A 17,262-nucleotide genomic window follows, 5' to 3' on the forward strand; every position below is an offset into this window, starting at 1 on the left:
ATGAGTGCGTGAAGAGGTCCATCTATAGTAAAAAAAAAAGCTTTTAATGTTTTCTATCAGAATATAATAATACACACACACACACACTCTATCTTAAATTAATAAATCAAGTTAGATTTCCTATCTTGCACTCGTACTAATATCAATCCATCCAAAGGAAATGAAAGGTGGGTGGTTTCTTTCGGCTTGGCGACATTACACTTGAAGGAAGGAACCACGGATTTCCTTTGCAACGAAGTTTTACGCGGGAACCAAGACACTTTACCTCCTCGTGTACATAACTACCCCCCACGCTCAAAACATAGCAGAAGAAGGTTCACACGCACAAGAATGGCATCTCAAAACCCTAATCAAAATTCGTCCCTCTACCCACAAATTATCCAATCAAAACCCGACCCTTTATTCACCTCCTCCTCCTCCTCCTCCTCTCCATCCTCAAATCTCTACCCCAAAATTGATCCAGAAGACCTCGTCGAAAACCTTTTTCCTGGACATGATCATTCACAACACGAGTATCCACGCGCGCAGTCACACACTCAAGCGCCACCCTCCGCCCCGCCGGAGGTTGTTGAGGAAGTCTTGATAAAGATCGCAGGTGTTATTGTTAATCTAATTGATAAAAACTATAGTGTAGAACTCGCTTCCGGCGATCTCTACATCGTTAGGCTCAGTCAGGGAAATAATGTTGTGGCTGTTCTGGCCCGTGTTGCTGATGAGATCCAATGGCCATTGGCTAAGGATGAGGCTGCTGTTAAGCTTGATGATTCTCATTATTTTTTCTCCCTTAGATTTCCTAATGAGAATTACTCGTCAGATTCGAGCGACGGGGAGGATGATAAGAGGGAGAAAAGGGTTGATGGGGATAATATATTGAATTATGGATTGACGATTGCGTCGAAAGGGCAAGAGAGGTTGTTGTTGGAGTTTGATCAGATCTTGGCGAGTTATAGTTGTTTTTCGGTGCAGAAAGTATCGGAGAATGCTAAGGAATTGTTGGGTGGAAATGCGGCCAAGGATACTTCGCCGATGGATATGAAGTTAGGAGGGGAGAAGAAGGAGATTATGGAGGGGAAATGTGCTGCCTATTGGACTACATTGGCTCCTAATGTGGAGGATTATAGTGGGACTGCTGGTAAGTTGATTGCTGCGGGGTCAGGGCAGCTGATTAAGGGGATTTTGTGGTGTGGTGATGTAACTATGGATAGGTTAAAGTGGGGGAATGAGGTTATGAAGAAGAGGATGGACCCGAAGGAGAAATCAGAGATTAGTCCTGCTACTTTGAAGAGGATCAAAAGGTGTGGAGATTATAATATGATGCTGGTCTATCTGCTTTTCTGTCTTTGGTTACTGTTTTTACCTTGAATTTGCCTGATTTTCTTTCTTATTGCGTGGTCTTCAGATTATAGTCCTTTACCTTGAATCATATTCTAGATTAGAAAGCAATGGATGTAAAACTAGTGTGTGCTTTCACATGTAACATGGTTATAGCAAAGAAAACTGGGTTTCTACAGTTCTTCTGATTGGCATTGTCTTAAATCAAAATAATCACTTCAAGGATACCTTAGTTTGCGTATGCATGCAGGGCTAAGAGGATGACAAAAATGACCGAGAAAGTAGCAAATGGGCTTCTCTGTGGGGTGCTGAAAGTATCTGGATTTTTCACAAGTTCGCTTGTGAACTCAAAAGTTGGCAAGAAATTCTTTGGCCTTCTGCCAGGGGAAATTGTCCTTGCTTCCCTTGATGGATTTAGTACGTCTATCATCTTGAACCTTAATATTTAGTGTTTATTGTATAATAGATAAGGTTGAATGTGCTTTATTTACTCCTAACTGCAGCTTTACTTTTAAATGTTGGTAATTTCTGTGAAAGTTGGATCTCTGCACCTGCTTCATAGTTCAACATTTCCCTTTTTTTTCTGCTAAATTTCTTTGGTTTTTCCTCTTGTTTCCATTACTTGTCATATTGTTGAGTCTCTGGTCTCATATTTCTCTGGGTATGTTTTTAAACGTTGATAGAAAAAAGAAAGGGAATAATATACTGAACCTTCTGCATAGAAGTATTTCTGGAGTAATTTTTATTGATGGAGATCATTACACTGATGTGAAAGTAGCTCCGCATTCATTTAGTTTTCACGCATCAGATCAGTCTTTTAGATAAATTTTGCAGGTCTAAGGTAGATGTGGACAATAACATAGGAGTGATTGTGGCCAATTTCGGCTTTAACCTTAACAGATCAGTGCATTAGTTTTCTCCTCGTTGAGGTTTATTCATCATAATGAATGGGTAACAGATTTTAGGCAGCAGTTTTATTTTATATACATATCACATAAGGATGAGGTGATATGAATTTCCTGACTACCATTTATTAAATTGACACACATTGTTGAATGTTCAAGTTGTCTGTTCATTGTGATGGCTATTCTACTGCCTGCATCTTGTCCCATTTCAATTGAAAAAGGCCTCATATTTTGGTTGTTCTGCTAGCTAGCTAGATTTCAGGTCTATGGTACAACATTGAATTGTGCTCTCTTGAGGCCTTTAACTTTCTGTTTCAACATAAAGTTGAATATATCTTAGGTCAACATTGAAACCTACTATTTATTAGACAGTTAACAACATTGAATGGATGCATAGTTGGGAGGCCACAAAGGTTTCCATTCATGAATGGGAATTGGAACCAAGAAAGGGATGTAATTTTGGACTGTTGCATTAGATTCTGTTCTTGTTAAATCCCATGATGGTGGGTCATTATCTCAATGCCTTGACTGTCCATTGGTAGATTTGGAGACTGCTATCAGTTTGCTGTTAATCCCTGCGTTAATGCTGTGTTTTTTTCCCTTCACTGGAAAATCATGGAAGTTCATTTCCTATTCCTTCATTCTTTAAATGCCAAATTTGACATTGCTATATTTTTCGAAAAAGAAAAAAGAAAAAAAATAATTTTCATTAACTGTGCTTGTCTGTTAGGCAATAGATTTGTTCAGCATTGAGCTTTTGCCGATCAGATATATATGATTTTGTTTGTGATCTTTCTAGAGTGAACTTTTATTGGCGATTTGCACATCTGTATTGAATCTCCCTCTGTACTTCATCACATTTCCATTTTCATGTAAACAGACAAGGTGTGCGATGCTCTTGAAGTAGCCGGACGAAATGTGATGTCAACATCATCTACCGTGACAACTGAACTTGTCTCCCACAGGTAGAGTTTGCTTCAAAGATGAAATGGTGACATGTATAAAAAATCAAGGAACTCTTCAATCTAACCTGACACTCTAACTGTTTATTAATGAAAGGATGGATAGCAAAAATTTAGAGTCCTATCATAAGGTAGATCTGTTTGGACAGACAGTATGGAGAGGTAGTAGGTTTTTATTCCAGTATGAGTGTCAAGAATCATTATATCTTTTTGCATCTTCTTTTAATCAGAAATGACGAGAGTATAAACTTGGCCTGTAACCTGTCAGCAATTATCAGCATGTGATGGAGAACCAATTATACAACTATGCGTTGTGTAGAAACTGTGCCTGTAACCTGTCAGCAGTTTTCAACACCTGTTTGGAGACAAAGGAAACAAATCATACAATTATGCTTTATGTAACTGTTGTGCGTTAATCTCATTGTGTCTGGCATTCAATAGACTGAGTATTCCCAATATCAATATTATCTTAAATCAGTAATGGGTTCTTTTGGTGACCTAAAATCTAAACAGGCACCTGAATTGGACCAAATCTTTTGTTAGGCTATTGGTCTCTTGTTTCCTTAAAGTCATGAAGTAAGACATCGACTTCTCATTAAGTGTTTTTGATACCACAATGCATTCCTCTGAAAAAGCAGTGGTATGTGTGTGAACGAGGTGTTCAATGTAAAAGGGCTATAGCCCTTGAGGAGGGGGGGGTGGGGGAGAATTGAAGTGTGAAGTTATTGTATGTTGCTCTTGCAGGTATGGTGAAGAAGCAGCCGAAGCTACAAATGAAGGGCTTGGTGCTACAGGGCATGCAATTGGGACTGCATGGGCTGCATTCAAAATCCGAAAGGCATTTAATCCAAAAAATGTACTGAAGCCCAGTTCACTGGCCAAGTCTGCTGCTAAAGCCGCCGCCGCCGAGATTAAGGCAAAAAAATCCAAGTGACTGGCATGCTCCAGTCTCCACTTTTACTTACTGTTAAGATGCGACATTAAATAGAAATGTTGTTTGTCTGTAGCTGGATTTATTTTTTAATTTTGTATAATTTATGTAACAATTCATAGCAAACATGATGTGAAATACTAAACTTGAACATTCAGCGCCGGCTTTTCTAAGGTAGCTCCTTTCCTGAATGGGCTCTCCCCTGGCTTCGCCTCCGTGTGGCATTTTGAATGTAGGAATCTGTAACATTTTGGAATGGCATTTTCATTTGGCAGATTTGAAAATCTGTTGCCCTTTACTGGGTTATCAGCTCACTATTGTTCAGCTCGCTCTTACAATCATTTGAAGATGATTCCACAACCATTCCTGAAGATATCGTAATTAAACAAGCTACCAACAAATTCTATCCTTGAAAGATTCATCGTGTTCCTTTTTCAAAATGCCAGCCAGTAGAATTAGTTAAACACCATTCTCTTCCGCGGATATTTTCCTACCCTTTTAGCTTTTCCCACGCATGTAGCCAGACAGGGAAATATAGGTGATTGGTGATGTGTGGAATGCCATTGTTCTCACTGCGTCTTTGGACAAGTAATCATGGTATTATTCATCAAAAAAAGACACTCTCTCTCACACACACAGCTAGCTCTTCAAGCTCCTGGATGACGAATTTCAGACAAATCCACTGGTTCATGCGAGACAGACAGACACACAAAGCATGCCTTGTGCTTAAAATGGCCTTGGAAGTCTCAGCGTCTTCATGGCAGTGGCATGGCATCGGCGTTGGCATCAGCATCCACCTTCCTATCCTACCATTTGTGTGCCAGTCACTAATCGAATGGTGGGTCATATCCTCAAAGTGATCTAGGGTTACCAATGAGATAACACCATACTTGGGATAGCAATTAGCAAACAAACCACACCGAATCATGGTGGATCCTAACAGCTCAGGAAGATTGCCGAGCGCACCATATTTTCAGACACATCACCAGCACAAACAAGTCCATTACCTTTCCTACTCCGATAATATTTTCTTATGGAGCACCATCGTGGAAGGATGGATGTGACTCTGGTAATTCAACTTTCAATTGCCACCACTACCTCGCTCGCCATGACCACACGAACTTGCAAAAGCTTATGTCATAACAAACGAATCATGTTTTCTAGCATGCTAACCAATGATATATCAAACGGTTCATGCATCTGGGCTACGGCCCTCTTTTGCTTGATTCTCTGTCTGATCCTGATAACGAGTTGTCTCGGATATTTTACTCCACTTACATTTTTTCTTTTTTTAAAAAAAAAGTTTATGATGAACACAGGAGTAGGTGATGATCCTGCAGTCCTATCCTATCTTTCTTGCAGGAACTATACCTTCTCAAATCAATAACACAGACAGATTAATTCTAGAAATTATGATCATTGAACTTCAAGGGAAGAAATGTGCCACTGGCTAGTTCCTCATAGTGGAGCTCAAAACAGAGTACGACAAACGTGATGGTGTGCTGTGGGCACTGAAGCCATTGTCTGCTTTAGGGCTAAACTCATGACCTCATCTTCTAGAATAGTGGTTGTTGAGGGAAAGCAAGCCATAATCTACCGTACCTTCTCATTTGAGGATGGGAAATCGATAATATTGGTGGATTAGTGAAGTGGAGTCACAAAAGCTTTGTTCTAGAGGATGAAGTCAAGCCAGAGAGAGCACGCCCCTGCTTTGCGTGTAAATTAATTATCTATAGCCGTCCTCACACTTGTCTTTATCCAAAATGGATTGATGATACCAGCTACCCCAACTTGAACCAAAAATAATGTTATCGCCAGCTTATATTTTCACTACCCCTTCTTTAAATTCTTTTTTCCTGAGCTTTAATGATTCTATGTTAGATCCCCCGATACCTAATTAGCTCAACTTTAGCAAACTTATTCTTTTAATTAAAGAAAAAGCTCCCATGTTTACCTAATTGTTCATGTGTTTGTTCATGGGAGATCAAGCATTTTTTTAATATGAACTAATGCTTGAGTTGTCATGCTTCTTTATCATGTTTATTTTATTTTTTTTTTTTTATCGAGAGATTTTTTACTATGAACTAAAAAGTTTATGTTTGAGATCAATAAATAAATATAAAACTATATGTGTTAATAAATGATAATAGATTTATAGATTTTAATCAAAGATTGAGTCGGGAAAGCTGAGATAAAAATACTATTTTAAAAAAAAAAGGTTGAATATTTGTTTCGGTTTGAAATTGAATCTTGAAAGTTTCAATTAGTTTAAACCAGTACATTTTTTTTTCAAATTAAATCTTAACTCAATGTTAATATTTATTTTTAACATTGTGAGAAGTCTTATATAAAATCAACTGAAACAAAACATCAAATTTAATTCCAAATCAACTTAAAGTGAAAGGATTACATTGAAAATAAAAAAGTTATGTTACAAAAAAATTAAAATAAAAGAAAACATTATGGGTGATCGTACAATGAATTATATCTTTATTCTTTTATGTTGCATTTCCATTATTGTTTTTAATATTTCTTCCATCTTGTATTGTCTTGTGTGTTAATAATTCCAAACACTATTTTATGAAACCACACTATAGTTTTTAAATGAAAAGTAAAATAAAAAAGGATGCAAATATAAAAAGGTTGATATTTGTTAAATGGAAAGAAAAAGGACCATATTAAAAGAAAAACTTAAATGAAAAAAAATAAAGTTAGGTGGTTCACTATTCATGTAAAGTGTTTTCTACCTCAAATATCTTAACATGAAATCCTTTCTCTGAGATAATCTATTATAAAAAAGAGTTTCATAACATAGTTTGTTTTAGTACAATAAAGCTACACGTGTTTATCTTACCGACTATTGATTATGTGAAACTGTACTATAATTATTAAATGTAAATTAAAAAGAATCTAATAAAAAAAAAAACATAAATAAGGTTAAGATTTGCTAAACAAGAAGCAAAAGGCCGACTTGAATGATAAAAAGAGAGAATAACTTGAGTGAAAAAAAAAAAAAGTTGAGGTGGTTCACTATTTATATAAAGTAGTTCACTATTTATATAAAGTGTTTTCTACCTCAAATTAATATCTTAACGTAAAATCCTTTCTTTGAGATAATCTACTACAAAAAAGAGTTCCATAACATAGTTTGTTCTAGTACAATAAAGTTACACCATGTTTATCTCACCGACTATTGATTATGTGAAACTGCACTATAATTATTAAATGTAAATTAAGAAGGATTTAATAAAAAAAAAGACATAAAAAAGATCGAGATTTGCCAAATAAGAAGCAAAAGGCCTACTTGAATGATAAAAAAAGAGAATAATTTGAGTGAAAAAAAATAAATTTGAGGTGGTGGTTCACTTCACTATTTATATAAAGTGTTTTCTACCTTAAATATTTTAACGTGAAATCATTTCTATGAGATAATATATTACAAAAGAGAGTTTCCATAACATTATTTGTTCTAGTTTAGTAAAGTTATATTTTATTTATATTACTGATTATTGATTTTGTGAAACTGTATTATAATTATTAAATATAAATTTAAAAAGAATCTAATTAAAAAAAATATAAAAAAGGTTGAGATTTGCTAAACGAGAAGTACAAGCCCCACTTGAATGATAAAAAAAGAGAATAAATTGAGTGAAAATAAGAATAAAAAATAAGAATAAATTGAATGAAAAATATAAAATTGAGGTGTTTATTAATCGAATTGATAATAATATTCAGTAGAGTGGTAGAATTTGGTAAAAGCAAAACTGTGGTGTCTCCAATGGCAGAAGTTACCATGAGAGTCAATTAACAATTAATTACATGAAAATATCACACTTGATTTTTTAAAGCTCATCCTTATCACTTGTGTAAGCTCTATTGCAGCCCTTTTGCCATTTTAGCTTCAACCAGCACATACACTTTATTCCTGTCTTTTGGAATCCTTGCCTTTTTTTTCTTGAAATTGCACACCGTTGCTTTCTTTTGGTTCAATATTTTTTTTTTGTTTAAAAATATATTAAAATAGCATTTTTTTTTTATTTTTTAAAATTTATTTTTCAAAATGATTTAAAACACATACTAATAATAAATAATTTAATTTTTTTTAAAAAATATTTTCCACGGCAAAAATAAACAAACAAAAACAGTCTCTTCAACTAAACCAAAATGGCACACCGTTTTTCCACCGCAAAAACCAACAAATGGTCACTCCGACCAAATCAAAATAGCACTTTATTCCTGTCTGGTTTTTTTTTTGGGCCTGCAATATTTAGTCACCTCAGTAGAAAGAGGTGAGTCCACTCCACTGCGCTCAATCTCGAATCCACTCTCCAACAATGGACCAATTCGAGGAGTCAATGGTGTGAAGTACGAGGATGCCATCTCTTTCGGTCTCTATCGTCCTCCAGTAATTCTGGCATGAAATGGGCTGTATCCTCCTCCAGTAACAGCAGTGACTATCATGTATGAACCCTTCAATATTGGCTCAAATGCTAATCCAGAACAGTTGTATTTTTAATGTTTTCCATCTGAATCCAAATGGTTGTTTAGAGATATCCAAAAGCTATTTGAAGAAGAAATATAAATTTGAATCTCAAAAAGTCAAGAGCACTACGGGCCTTAAGAATGTGCCACACCTGTGTCACTGTTGATAGTGTTCTTCAACTTCAACTGTGCCCCTAATTTGAGGCGTTATTTCCTTCCTCAAAGAAGAAGATACATAAGTGCTTTGGTGTTTTAGAGGCTGTACGCATGGAACGAAATGTTCTAGGTCCAAGCTGACCCTCTCCAACACAAGCAATTTTCACCTCAAGAAACATAACTGGCTTTCCCACATCTATCAAAGAGTTTCACCCATTTTTCTTCCCTCGTCGAGCTTAAATTACCAGACCACTTTACTGTTTGGAATGTACCGAGGGCGAAAAAGAGGAACAGAGTTGAGATAGGTGGCAAGGTTGTTGTGGACGAGGAATAAAAACCCACTTTAGAAGATGTGCCTTACCTTCAAGAGGTGGGGAATGACACATGTACCACGGCATATTGAACACCACACCCCATTAATCATAGACACTTACAATCTCTCTCTCTCCTCCTTCTGTGTCTCTCATGCAAAGACAGAGCATAAGTTCTTGCTAATGTATCACACTTTATCCTCTTTTCAGATATGGCAGAGGAAGGAGATCGTAGGAACTACTCTAGTACTGCTAGTTCTAATGATTGTTCACCTACTATAGGCACTGACACACCAATAATGGCAACTCCTTTGAGGAAAGTGTGTGCCAGAATTCTGGGTTTCGCCAGTTCTTGCAGAAAGAATACAGCTCCTTACGGTAGAAGAATTTTCTATAGAGATGTTGAACAAGATGAGTTCCAGTATGGAAACACTCACTGTCTCTCCTCTTACTACAGTGTTTTTGTAGTTCGCCTGGCTATCATGGTTGGTCTAATCTCTCTCTTTCTTTGTACTGTTGTATTCCTTATAACCTCCATCACAGAATAATGAAAAAAACAATCTAGTTTATTGATCAATTCAGTAACATTAGACACAAGAACATGGGAAGACATGGGATAAATTAGCAATGGTTGTTTAGTCCAGATGGTGAAAGTAATGATGACTCAGGTTCTAATCCTACCCTTGCTATATAACGAACTGGAAAGTGAAATTGAAATGGAATTCATTGCCTATGTCAACAACATAAGCCTTTCTCTTCCAAAATCCTTGCTTCATATTCAATCTTCGTTTATGTTACATGATTATGGTAAGAAACTATGAACTGGCAATCAGAGAAGTCGTTTTTTGTATGCCAGAAACTGCTGTTTTGGTCAATGAGTACATTGTCAATTTTCTGCTAATGACCTTTTGCAGGCCATGCTCGCAATTTTGATTGGTCTGCTAACAATACTAACATGGCATTTCACAAGAAGCTATACAAAAAAGTCGTTGGATACCTTAGCTTCTGGCCTTCGATATGAAATTCTGCAACGCCCGATATTAAGAATGTGGAACATTTTGAATTCCACTGCTGAAATAACTGCAGCCCAGGTTAAGCTATCAGAGTATGTAATCAGACGGTACAGCAAGCCGACCAATCAAGCAGAGCAAGTGGAGGTTGTTGTGTTTATGATGATCTTAAAGTGCTGCCAAATCTGATCATAGAATTAGTCTCTGGATTATTTTGAATCGTTGTATTTAACTTGTCTTTCCTTCTGTTTTTTCTACAGCTGTATGAAGTGATGAGGGATGTAACATGGGCACTGTTCGCCAGCCGAAAAGCTCTCAATGCAATAACCATAAATTATAGAAATGGTTTTGTCCAGGCTTTCCACAGGGATCATAGGAGTAACAACACATTCTACATCTACTCTGATCTTGTGAACTACTCAATCAATGCCAAGGGACCTTATGATACAAACATGTTCTCGTCGCATCAAGCATGGGATGATCAATCCATCCACAGTAACCTTTCAGCAATTTGGTATCGTGAACCACTTGATCCTATCACAGGTGAAAAGAAAGGAAAAGCAAGTCCAATTCCACCAGATGATCTTATCAATATCGCAGGCCTTTCACAAGTACCTGATGGTGTGGCTTCATGGCATGTGGCAGTAAGCAAGTATACAGATTCACCTCTGCTTCAAGCAGCATTGCCTGTGTGGGATGCTTCCAATAAAAGCATCGTGGCCGTTGTAGGTGTTACTACTTCTCTCTACAGTGTTGGCCAATTGATGAGAGAGCTTGTTGAAGTCCATAGTGGATACATATATTTGACCTCTCAAGCGGGTTATTTACTGGCAACTTCCACAAATGCTCCTCTACTAACAAACTCAACAACAAGACCAAATCTTATAATGGCTGTCGATACTGAGGAACCAATTATAAGAATGGGAGCTCGATGGCTGGAGAAAGACTATGGAAACAAGTTAACTCCAGGTCAAATTGTTCAAGTGGAGAACGCAAAACTTGGCAACCAACAATATTACATCGACTCTTTTTTTCTAAATTTAAAGAGACTCCCTATCGTAAGTATCAACCCGACTGATGTTATATAGAACTGAATTTCTTTTAAATTCCTCATTATGCCCAAGTAGAATGAAAAACAGACTAAAATGATCTTGTTAATTTTATTTGATTTTATGCTTATTGTTCGTCTTAGCATTTAGCAAGCTACTACAATTTGTACAGGTGGGGGTGATCATCATTCCAAGAAGATATATAATGGGAAAGGTAGATGAGAGAGCATTCAAAACGTTGGTTATACTCATTTCTGCATCTCTATGCATCCTAGTCATTGGATGTGTCTGCATTTTGATTCTCACTAATGGAGTATCAAAGGAGATGAAACTAAGAGCAGAGCTGATAAGCCATCTTGATGCAAGGAGAAGGGCAGAGGCATCAAACAACTACAAAAGTCAGTTTCTGGCAAACATGAGGTAAATGACTTCTTGTCACAATAGTAATCTGTTTATGAGCTTAAATATTCAATTAGGCCCCTCAAATTTGGATGACTTCCACAAAGTTTGAGTACCCTGAAGATGTTTTTTGTTCTTGAGCATTAACGGAAGTAAGTATTCGTTTCATTTTTGAACTACAGTCACGAATTGAGGACTCCTATGGCTGCAGTGATTGGCCTGCTGGACATTCTTATCTGTGATGATTGTCTCACAAATGAACAATATGCAACTGTTACGCAGATCAGAAAATGCTCCACAGCTCTACTCCGGCTTCTTAACAACATACTGGATCTTAGCAAGGTGAGATACTAACAATAGCCAAGCAACTGTGAACACTTCTAATAGTGACAAAGATGTTAAGATGGTTGCTAAACCAACACAAACTAGAACATGCAATGCTCAATAAGTCACAGAAAGTCATTTTCACGAACCATTTCGAAATTATACAGGTTGAATCTGGAAAATTGGTTTTGGAAGATGCTGAGTTTGACTTGGGAAGAGAACTTGAAGGACTTATTGACATGTTCTCTGTTCAGTGCATTAACCACAATGTCGAGGCTGTTTTGGATCTCTCTGGTACGTGCTTAATAATTTTCACTGTTCATTAGCTATCATGTATCAATCACATGATCATTAACCTCTTTCTATTTCTGATGTTCATTGCTATTTACATTTTCTGTATGCAGATGATATGCCGAAATTAGTTCGAGGAGACTCTGCCAGAGTTGTTCAAATATTTGCAAATCTGATAAGCAATTCTATAAAGTTTACGACAAGTAAGTTCAACAATTGCACTGCTAACTTTCCTAGATTTTATCATGCGTACGAGAAAACTGTAATTGAACAAGGGACAAACTCGTCTCATTATGATCAAATAACAATGTGTATTCAACTTCGTCTTGCATAACTTAACTCTCAAAAATGACTTTCAGCGGGTCACATTATTCTGCGTGGTTGGTGTGAGAACTTCAATACATATAATGACGCACGGTTTCATCTAGATCAGAAGAAAATGCGCTGTGCACCTAAGCCAAAACTTAGGCAACAAGGGAATCGTATGAAGAAGGCCTCGAAGAAGGACAACAAAACGATTCTTTGGTTTGAAATTGATGACACAGGCTGCGGTATGAACCTCAAAAAATGTCTGAAACCATATAAAAATCTCTTCCATTTATGTAGTATTTCTAACAATGTTTTTCTGCGTCTGCAGGAATTGATCCAAGCAAATGGGAGTCTGTATTCGAAAGCTTTGAACAAGCTGATCCATCAACAACTCGATTGTAAGTAGATGAAACAAGTTTTAACTGGCCACAACTGGTTTGGTTCATCGATTGAATATTTACCTAAGTTGTATTGAAGTTGATACTTGATAGTTGAACTGCCAAAATAGGCATAGGAATATATTAAGAAAATCTAAGATCCATAACTGAATTTCTTACATATTCTGGTTTTTAACAATTCTCCATTTCAGGCATGGCGGCACTGGTCTTGGACTATGCATAGTTAGAACTTTGGTGAGTAAACTCCACATTCATATAAGATTCCGAAGCATTAAACAGAAAATCAAATTAAATATGCACACAAACAAACAAAGATTCCCCGACTCTGCAAAGATTATCTTTAGACTACCAGCTGCATGCCTCAAACTTAATTAGATAAAGGTCCTAGTAATGTTTAGGTAATCCTGTACAGCTATTAACTAATATCTTGCAGAATTTTTGAAGAGAAAAATTACCATCCTAATCCTTTTTATGCTTCCAAGTCTACAGCAGCTTACTGTGATTGACTTCTTTAACTTTTCCTAATTGTTGGGGAGGACAGGTTAACAAGATGGGTGGAGAAATAAAGGTTGTGAAGAAGAATGGATCCGGAACTCTAATGCGACTATACTTGCTTCTCAATACAGCTGCAGATGGTGCAGACCTACAATGCCAAATAGATTTTTCCAGTCAAAATATCGTGGTGAGTAAGCTTTCATTCTTCTGAAACAAATTGTAAGCTTCTTCTTCGTCAATGTTTTGATGATATTTTACAGATAATTTTTTTTAAAAAAACACCCGGGCTTGTTACTCTCTCCTCAGCAATCACCAAATCCTGCGTGCTTATATTGCATAACTGTAATTGTAGGTTCTGTTGGCACTATATGGCAGCATGGGCAGAGTTATTATGTCCCAATGGTTGCATAAAATTGGATTGGCCACTTTAGGAGTTTCTGATTGGAATGAACTGACACAAGTTCTTCGGAAACTCTTTCATGTTAGAAGACGTGAGAATGGCTTCGATGTCAATTGTTCTTTGAATGAACCATTAAAATCTGAAGTGCTTAATATTGAAGACATGAAGGACCCTATATTCATCATAGTTGTTGATATAGGGTTGCTTGACTTGAGCACAGACATATGGAAGGAACAAATTAACTTCCTCGATAAATTCTCTGGAAAAGCCAAGTTTGCATGGATGCTCAATCATGATACTTCAAATGCAATAAAGATGGAGCTTCGCAAGAAGGGGCATTTACTGATGGTTAATAAACCGCTTTACAAGGCCAAAATGATTCACATTTTGGAAACTGTCATAAAGGAGAAAGATATTGAGAATCAAAAGAAAAGTTCGAATGCTGCAAGAGCTACGACGAAGGACGGTGACACGCACGAATGTCTTGAGATTGATTCCACTCATTTTGACACTGCCAGCTCTGAAGAATCTGATACGGCTGAAATGGGCAAATCCAATTCTCCAAGCATATTTCATCTCACAGAAAAACAAAAGGAAACAGAAAAGATCGCAACTGAATCACTGTGCCAATCGTTTAAGAAGTGCTTAGTTGAATTGGCTGTTGTTGATGCAGAAGCAAGAGAAGATCCATGTCAAATTAGGCCCAATTTACCAAGTACCCAATATGGAAAAGATATGCTAGTCTGCAACAAGCAAGCACCCTTTTCAACTGCAACTCAAAATGAGAGTTCTAAACACGAAGAACGAATTTCAGAAAGCAGTAGTCATAAAGAACAAGGCAATTCATATTCAAGCAAAGCAGGGAATCAACAGAAGGCTCTTGATGGCTTACGGATTCTGCTTGCAGAAGATACTCCTGTTCTTCAGAGAGTTGCAACCATCATGCTAGAAAAAATGGGGGCTAAAGTTATTGCAGTCGGAGATGGACTGCAAGCAGTAGAAGCTCTAAATTGCGTTTTGAGTGAAAAGGATCTCAAAAGGGAATCCCCTGGAGATGATGGAGAGAGAGGTTTACAAACTGATATCCAGGAATCCCCACCATATGACTTGATCCTAATGGACTGTCAGGTAAGAAATGGTAACAGAGAGTGATAATTTGTTCTGTCTAACATTGATCATGTACTTGAATTTAGTCTATAAACTAATTCTGATTGATTTTGTGCCAGATGCCAAAGATGGACGGGTATGAAGCAACAAAAGCAATAAGGAAATCAGAAGCAGGAACTGGCTTCCACATTCCCATTGTTGCACTGACAGCCCACGCAATGTCGTCAGATGAAGCCAAATGCTTGGAGGTTGGCATGGATGCTTATCTAACGAAGCCAATTGACTACAAGTTGATGGTTTCCACCATTCTATCACTCACTAAAAGAACAGCCTAACCTTTCTTGTCACTTGCCATGCAAAAGCTAACCACAGAATGGCAGCACTATAAAAGCAATATAACAAGCTAGTCAAATCTACAAGTATATATTACCCCCTTGTCCTTTTAGTTTTTTAGATCAAGGGTTTTTGTTTCGTTTTCGAGTTCTTGTTTGCAATAACATAAAAGTTGTACAGCTTGTAACTCACGGTTTTAGGCCCTGGATTTTGTATTGCATGCAAGTTATAGAGTTATGAATTCCGAAAAAAAGAAAAGACATGAAGATCTATACCTAGTCTCTCTGATTCAAGAAACCAAAAGGATGATACTAGAATTAACATCCAATCAATCAGATTTGGTTGTTCTCATGTTTGAAAGGAACATGACTAGTCGAGTTCCTTGTCGGACATGAGAGAATTCGGAAGGTGAAAATGAAGCACAAATGTCGACAAACAACACCATAATGCACTTCTAGTAGATACGCCATGCCTGCCAACTTAAAGAAATGATGTCACTTTGGTCCAGATAGAACAGAAGGCAGCAATCGAGTAAATTCTGCAAACATTGTCTTTAATAGTGGACTGGATAGTTTGTAGTCTAGGTTACTTTCAATTTCCAAAACACCTTCCAAAACATTAACCACATCTGAAATAGAACTGCTAAACCAGATCCATCAATTTTCCTCAGAAAAACTCTCCAAGAATTTGGAGGGAGTTGGGCAGGTAGAAAAGCTGGTAGATTTATATAAACTCATAACATAACAGAGGAAGTCGGAAACATTATCCGGCTTCCAAGGAATCTTCGTGGATTCCGAGCCGGTTAGATAGAGTATCTTATGGCGAACCAGCTCCAAGAGGAGGGAAAATCAAAATGTTGTCATATGGGAAGTTGTAAAGGATCATCTTTCCCCCCCTATGGAATTAGTTTAGGTTATCCCAGGTTGGTTATTTTCTGTATCTGGTTGAGCGGGTGAGATTGAGTACTTTGGATTCTTTTTTAGGTGAAGGTTCAGAACTGCTTGAAAGATCATTATTATTATTAACATGTAATAAAAGAGTTTGGCTTTTCACTGTATAAAGAGTGAAAAGCCAATCACTGTTTCACTTTGATTTCAAAGTTTTTATTTTTTTAAAAAAATTTTAATATTAGATTTATTGGGTATAAGATTTTATAATTTATTTTAATTTATTTTTTATGAAGCTATCACGGTCTCATGACATGGATTGCGAGTTCTGTGAGTTAGCAATGTTGACTTGGATAATTTTTTTGTTTATTTTTTAATTTTTTTTTCAACTTCATCCTTTAAAATTGAGTTAATTGAAAATTAAACTTTATGATTTTTTTTCCGATTCGCTTTCTATAAACTTATTAGTCTTCTCACCCGGGTTTTGCAAGGTAACTCGGGTTATTTTTTTTTATCTATTTTATTATTTGATTTCTTTACAATTTAATCTTTTAAAATTAGATTGATTGGGAATTAAGATTTATAATTTTTTTTTCTATAGAGTTATCACAGTCTTATGACCCAAGTTGTGGGTTAGGCCAGTTGACTCACATTTATTTTGTCTTTTTAGTTGATTTCTTTTTAATATTATCCTTCAATATTAGGTTGATTGGGTATTAACCTTCATAATTTATTTCGGTTTGCATTCTATGAGGTTATCTCAGTCTTATGATCCGGGTCACAAGTTTGGTCGATTAACTCGAGTGGTTTTTATTTTATTTTTTATTTCTTCCTTTAACATTGAGTTAATTGAGAATTGAGTTTCATAATTTATTTAATTTTTTTTTTACACGGTGATATCTTGGTCTTATGATCCATTTTTGACTAGTTAACCCCTAGTGACTCAACTTATTTTTTTTATTGAATTTTGTTTTTTAATTTCATCATTCAATATCAGGTTGATTGAGAATTAAGTTTAATAATTTTTTTATTATTTTTTTTCTATAAAGTTATCAGAGTCTCTTGACCCGAGTAGCGGATTTAATAAGTTAACATGAGTTAATATAATATATATATTTTTATCAATATTTAAAAAAATATATGATTTTTTTCAAGTTAAACTATATTTTTTATCAATAATT

At 36.3% G+C, this 17,262-nt stretch overlaps 2 protein-coding genes across 4 annotated transcripts; both read left to right on the forward strand.

Annotated features, from left to right (window-relative positions):
- Positions 1-129: 129 nt before the first annotated feature.
- On the forward strand, positions 130-4,287 carry LOC118029865 (protein EARLY-RESPONSIVE TO DEHYDRATION 7, chloroplastic). The gene is made up of 4 exons (XM_035033818.2): positions 130-1,295; positions 1,583-1,749; positions 3,118-3,202; positions 3,944-4,287. Exons 1-4 carry the CDS (start codon positions 331-333, stop codon positions 4,131-4,133), a joined length of 1,407 nt encoding a protein of 468 aa, XP_034889709.1. The 5' UTR covers positions 130-330; the 3' UTR covers positions 4,134-4,287.
- A 4,549-nt stretch (positions 4,288-8,836) lies between these two features.
- Positions 8,837-15,475, forward strand: LOC118029864 (histidine kinase 1). Of its 3 annotated transcripts, XM_035033816.2 has the most exons (14): positions 8,837-9,138; positions 9,290-9,564; positions 9,994-10,239; positions 10,350-11,147; positions 11,311-11,558; positions 11,720-11,879; positions 12,029-12,155; positions 12,266-12,355; positions 12,512-12,703; positions 12,790-12,859; positions 13,051-13,093; positions 13,401-13,541; positions 13,707-14,882; positions 14,981-15,475. In XM_035033816.2, exons 2-14 carry the CDS (start codon positions 9,292-9,294, stop codon positions 15,194-15,196), a joined length of 3,780 nt encoding a protein of 1,259 aa, XP_034889707.1. In that variant the 5' UTR covers positions 8,837-9,138; positions 9,290-9,291; the 3' UTR covers positions 15,197-15,475. The 3 variants fall into 3 exon arrangements, with proteins under 3 accessions (XP_034889707.1, XP_034889706.1, XP_034889708.1); XM_035033815.2 differs by lacking the exon at positions 8,837-9,138 and having other exon boundaries at positions 9,145-9,564; XM_035033817.2 differs by lacking the exon at positions 8,837-9,138 and having other exon boundaries at positions 9,145-9,564; positions 9,994-10,236.
- The last annotated feature ends 1,787 nt before the right edge of the window (positions 15,476-17,262 follow it).

Source organism: Populus alba, chromosome 5, assembly GCF_005239225.2.
Source record: "Populus alba chromosome 5, ASM523922v2, whole genome shotgun sequence".
Taxonomy (NCBI): Eukaryota; Viridiplantae; Streptophyta; class Magnoliopsida; order Malpighiales; family Salicaceae; genus Populus; species Populus alba.

Excerpts from the sequence above, each read along its gene's own strand:
- LOC118029865 (XM_035033818.2), top strand. The coding sequence starts at position 331 with ATGGCATCTCAAAACCCTAATCAAAATTCGTCCCTCTACCCACAAATT. Across the intron at positions 1,750-3,117 it reads TGCTTCCCTTGATGGATTTA|ACAAGGTGTGCGATGCTCTT; the intron begins GTACGTCTATCA and ends TCATGTAAACAG. Across the intron at positions 3,203-3,943 it reads ACTGAACTTGTCTCCCACAG|GTATGGTGAAGAAGCAGCCG; the intron begins GTAGAGTTTGCT and ends TTGCTCTTGCAG.
- LOC118029864 (XM_035033816.2), top strand. The coding sequence starts at position 9,292 with ATGGCAGAGGAAGGAGATCGTAGGAACTACTCTAGTACTGCTAGTTCT. Across the intron at positions 12,156-12,265 it reads GGCTGTTTTGGATCTCTCTG|ATGATATGCCGAAATTAGTT; the intron begins GTACGTGCTTAA and ends TTCTGTATGCAG. Across the intron at positions 13,094-13,400 it reads TATGCATAGTTAGAACTTTG|GTTAACAAGATGGGTGGAGA; the intron begins GTGAGTAAACTC and ends TGGGGAGGACAG.